Genomic DNA, 5,269 nt, shown 5'->3' on the forward strand with positions numbered 1-5,269 from the left:
GGTTAGTTCCACACAGACCAGCTGGCCCTTGGGGGGGGAGTGAGGAGAGACAGGATGAGCAGAAGAAGGGAAAGGATAGGAGAGGAAGATGAGAGGAGGGGATAGGTGGATGGGAGAGTAAACGAGGAAAAAGGAGGATCAGAAAGAAGAGGGAGGGATATGGAAAGAGAGGGGCTGAGGGTGAGAAAAAGGACTTCTGACCCACAGTCAAGGGGAGAAAGGAGGCTTTGTGTGGGAGGCTTTTGTATGGGAGAACAACCATGTTAAAAGAGAGGGCTTGTTGGCTGCATCCCCCTCGTTTGGTGACCAAAACTGACGTAGCTCCTTGTGTGGGTATTAAGGCCAAAACGGTAGCATTTTCAACAACTTTTGAAGCAATGAAGAAACCAGCAAATGTCAGCCTGTTCACAAGAGTGACCCAGTGACACCAATTACCCTCCAAATTGTACTCTTTTGCATTATAAGTGCTAAGAAGACCTCCAGAAGACCTTTAACCATAAAGACTGGTGGATTAAGCCTCTTAATAATAGAGAATAAAGATACTCTAGAGACATGCCTGAGCAGGTGAACGTATTCGGCAGACAAACATGGCACCAGACAAGATGAATGACTCCACCAAATAGATAAGAAGGCCTGAGGGCCAACCAGATGGACTGTCAGACAAGCTGTCCGTGACTTGAAAAGGAATTAAAGTGATTGGAAGATTGATGGAGTGCAAACACGCCTCATTTCCACTGGGTTACCTAACCGTGCATGTTTACTCTCTTTAGCAATCTGCCTTCCTGGATGTGATGAGGAACACGGTTTCTGTGATAAACCAGGAGAGTGCAAGTAAGTCCAGAAAAGCATTTTTAAGTTTCCATAAATTAATATGACAGCGTTTCAATATATTTTCTTCTGTTACTATTAGTGTTAAATAATTGTCGTGTTCACAGGTGTCGTGTGGGCTTTAGTGGGCGTTACTGTGATGACTGCATCCGTTACCCTGGCTGCCTCCATGGCACCTGCCAACAGCCTTGGCAGTGTAACTGCCAGGAGGGCTGGGGTGGGCTTTTCTGCAACCAGGGTGAGTTTACTGACACATTTACTACATGCTTAATTCCCGCTTGGACCCTCTTTGCTTTAGGTTTAAACTATATTTTTTGTAACGGTTTGTTATTGTTCGTGTTTCCAGATCTGAACTACTGTACACACCACAAACCCTGTCTTAACGGAGCCACCTGCACTAACACTGGCCAGGGCAGCTACACTTGTTCCTGCCTACCTGGATACACAGGCGCCAGCTGTGAGATCCAAGTCAGTGAATGTTCCGGAAGTCCATGTCGCAACGGAGGCAGCTGCACTGTGAGTATCACAGGAGAGGAAGACAGAAAGAGAGATGATGTGGAAACAAGAAACCTGTGTGTGACTGTTTACATTCTTTCTAATATAGGACAATGACAATGGATATAAGTGCACATGCCCACCTGGTTTTTATGGTAACAACTGTGAGTTAAGCGCCAACACCTGTGCAGACGGGCCTTGCTTCAACAGTGGACATTGTGTCGACAATCCGGAAGGTGGCTACTTCTGTCAGTGCCCGACAGGATATGCTGGCTTCAACTGCGAGAAGAAAATTGACCACTGCTCGTCCAACCCCTGTTTAAATGGTACATTTACTGATTTTAACTTCACCTAAACCTACAATTGAACCCAGGGTTAAAACATCCAGAGACTAATCACTTGTATTTCTCTTAATCCCTCTCCCCTCTGCAGGTGCAGAATGTGTGGATCTGGTGAACTCCTACCTCTGTCAGTGTTCTGAAGGGTTTTCAGGTCCTAACTGTGAGGAAAGCGGGAGTAGCGTCTCTGGATATTGTCTCTCCTTCCCTTGTCAGAATGGTGGGACATGCCAGGAAACAGGAAGTGGCTACACCTGTAGTTGCCCCCCAGGTATGACAACTTTTGACAAATTTGTTGATGTTTACATGAATTTTTATGCAGCTTAGTGTCATTTTCTCAGATTCTTAAACCATACTATTTTCACAGGCTATACTGGCAAGAACTGCAGCTCCCCTGTCTCCCGATGCAAACACAACCCCTGCCACAATGGAGCCACCTGTCATGAGCGAGGCAGCCGCTATATGTGTGCCTGTGTGCCCGGCTATGGCGGTCACAACTGTCAGTTCCTCTTACCAGAGATTGTGGATCGACCCGATCGAATATACTCTGGAAGTGAAAATCCTGATGATGAGGAGGATGACAATGGAGGATTCCCTTGGGCGGCCGTGTGCGCCGGCGTCTTCCTGGTTCTTGTGATCTTGATCGGATGCTCTGTGCTGGTGGTCTACATTCGGGTAAAACTGCAGGAGCGGCACAGTCATCACAGTGACAGTGTCCACAGTGACAGCCACGAGACCATGAACAACTTGACAACCACCAACAACTGTCTCCGCAGCGACAAGGAACTGGGAGTTCTGATGACAACATCAGTTAAAAACACCAACAAGAAGGCAGATTATCATTCGGATCTCACTGGATCTCTCGGAGGTCTGAGTGGAATCGGTGGGCTCAACGGAACAGAGAAGAATGGCTTTAAACCTCGGTACCCTAGCGTGGAGTACAACCTGGTCCATGAGCTTCAACCTGAGGAGTTGCCACCATGTAAAGAGGAGGGTCACCAAGAGCCAGAGGCCAAATGTGAAATGCTGGATGAGTCAGATACAGAGGAAAGATACAGGAAGAGGAAAAACAGGTACACAACCAATCAAAATACATTCTTAACGGTTGGAATTATTTCATGCAGATGTCCCCTTAATCACTGTGAAAGCGTTTGTTGCATGAAGAACAGCATTTCAGAATTTCTCTGTCCTCTTTTATCCCACAGTGATGCATCAGAAAACAACCCTGTGGCCGAGTCACCGAGCTGCAGTGAAGCAAAATATCACTCATCCACCGATTTGAACTGTCACGCAGCGAGCGATCTTAAATATCAGTCGACCAGCGACGTTAAATTCCAGTCAACCAGTGATGTTGAATACAACGATCCCAGTGACAGCAGGTACCAGTGCACCAGTGACACCAAATACCAGTCTGTTTACGTCATATCAGACCGGAAAGATGAATGCATCATTGCCACAGAGGTGAGTACGCAAAAATAGACCCAAACGCCCATAACACACACAAAAACTGCAGTTCCAAAGACTGACTTTGTCCCTTCTGTATTACAGGTATGATACCAGTGAAAACCAGGTGGTGGTCCACATACACCAGCCCTGAGCAGTAGAGCTCAGCTTGTCTCCAGGAGGTTTTACTCCTGCTGTTTGCTGCTGTTCCCTCGGATTTACCAGAGGACTTTGAGCCAAGGTGCTGATGAGCCCACTTGGCAAGGACTTAGTACTACGGTAGTACTACGGGTGAATTCTGGATATTTCTTGGATGGATGTAGGTCTAATGTTGACTCAACACTACGGACGGAGTACCAGGAGGCAATGTGAGCGCTTGTACAGACTTTGTACAGAAACAGCGCTGGCTGAGTACTTGTCTAGTCCAGTGAAGACTGTTGGCAAACTGATGAAGATGTCTTCTGCAGTTCAAGATGATTTACTGCTTGTAACAGGATGAACTCCAATCAGTGGAATATGGACTTGTATGTCAACAGTTGATATTGTAGTACCATGGGGTACTGATTGAATGAACAGTGAAGTACCTTTGGAGTACAGAGAATTTTTAAAGTACTGTTGTAGTACTGTTATGTGCTGTGTTTTACAATGCAGTGTAAAATCTGTCATGGATAATGAGTAGTTCGAGTTCTGTGCAGTGCTGCAGAGCAGAGAGCAGAGTTGTAGAAACATTAAACTGCTACAATCTATTCATTAAATATAAATCACAGTCTGAGCTTTCTTGACACAAATAAAACTGTGGGACTACTTCTGTAGCAGCTCAACAGCTTTTCCTCTGCAGCACTGACAGAAACAATGCTGAGCTGGTTCTCAGCACAAACTAAAGAACTAAAGACTCCAGTAGTGACTGCAGATCGATCCAACATGGATTCTGTTGGGCCATACTGGCCTCTGACCCCTGAAAGTTGTGACACACAGGGAAATGTTTTGGGCAGAGCAACTTAGGAAACACTTTTGGCATTAGAGGACGAACCAAGAAGAAAAAATCCAGATGAAAGAACTCAAAACAAACATATTTGAAGCTTAGTTATCAGTTCGTGTATGATTTCTGTTTGAATTTGCTGCACATACCTTTCCAGAGCATTTCCAGAATTTTGTGAAATTGCATCAGCAGCTCAAATTGACAGTTTGGTCTTTTTCTTCCTGACCTCTAGTGATGCTGTTGATTTTTCCAAGTAGGCTGAACTTTAAAGGACTCGTCTCAACTGCCAAGACCTCATTGCACTATAGACGTGAGCGTGCATGTGTGTGAGACAGCACGAGTGTGTGGTTGTATGTGTGTTTGTGTGTGCATGTAGGAGAGTTCACGCCTGTGTCATTGAATGCACTGCTCACTTCCACTCCCTTCACTCTTCCACTGTTAGCCAGTTCAAGGACACCATCACCCTGCCTGCCATTGGTTGAGATCATTTGTTTTTATTTTATTTGTTATCTAAAGAAAGCTGTATTCTTTTAATTTAATTATGTAATTATTTGTGCTCCATTTCATTGTGTTTTTTTTTTAATTAATCCTGTTATAATTTAAGTTGGATTTCTTTTTTTTTTTTCTTTTTTTTTATCTGGCAGATAATGTATGTATGTAAGTATGTATGCATGTATGTGTTAGGCACTTGAGACCACTGTGACTGTGTTGTATTTAAGAGAAAATCTGATGTACAGAGCCTGTCATTTTTAATACTGGAAAAAAGGCGCAATATTTTTCCAAAATAAAAAAAAAAAAGGAATGAAATATGGCACATCTGGTGTTGAATGCTTGTTTTTCCCTTTCTGCTTAACAAGGGATTATGAGAAGTACGCAACATGCTCTTAAAAGCTGTGTAAATTAGCAAAGCATGAATACTCGCCCGTTCTTACATTTGTAGGTTATTTTAAAAAAAGTAATCTGGAAAATTGAAGCTGAGGGATTTGATGTCACTTAGTGATACTATAAGTGTTTTGCGTGTGTGTGTGTGTGTGAGAGAGAGAGAGAGAGAGAGAGAGAGAGTGTGTATGTGTGTGTTTGTCTGACACAGCAGAAGACTGTCTCCTTGTGGAACCACTAAATGAGACAAAGACACACCCCATAATCATAGAACGCTTAGCTAGCCTCCTCTGAGGCCAGACCCATC

General features: G+C 44.2%; 1 protein-coding gene across 1 annotated transcript in view; it reads left to right on the plus strand.

The window, feature by feature from the left end:
* The window catches only part of dld (deltaD), an 8,319-nt gene extending 3,657 nt beyond the window's left edge, over positions 1-4,662 (plus strand). The window contains exons 5-12 of the mRNA XM_014340299.2: positions 771-831; positions 936-1,066; positions 1,175-1,344; positions 1,433-1,649; positions 1,756-1,932; positions 2,029-2,734; positions 2,867-3,122; positions 3,210-4,662. Of these exons, the coding sequence (XP_014195785.1) occupies positions 771-831; positions 936-1,066; positions 1,175-1,344; positions 1,433-1,649; positions 1,756-1,932; positions 2,029-2,734; positions 2,867-3,122; positions 3,210-3,215 (1,724 nt within the window). The 3' untranslated portion in view covers positions 3,216-4,662. The remainder of the gene's footprint in view (positions 1-770; positions 832-935; positions 1,067-1,174; positions 1,345-1,432; positions 1,650-1,755; positions 1,933-2,028; positions 2,735-2,866; positions 3,123-3,209) is intronic.
* Positions 4,663-5,269: the final 607 nt, after the last annotated feature.

The sequence above is a fragment of the Haplochromis burtoni genome, unplaced genomic scaffold (genome assembly GCF_018398535.1).
Source record: "Haplochromis burtoni strain Fernald_Lab_line unplaced genomic scaffold, NCSU_Asbu1 Contig_11, whole genome shotgun sequence".
In the NCBI taxonomy this organism is placed as follows: domain Eukaryota; kingdom Metazoa; phylum Chordata; class Actinopteri; order Cichliformes; family Cichlidae; genus Haplochromis; species Haplochromis burtoni.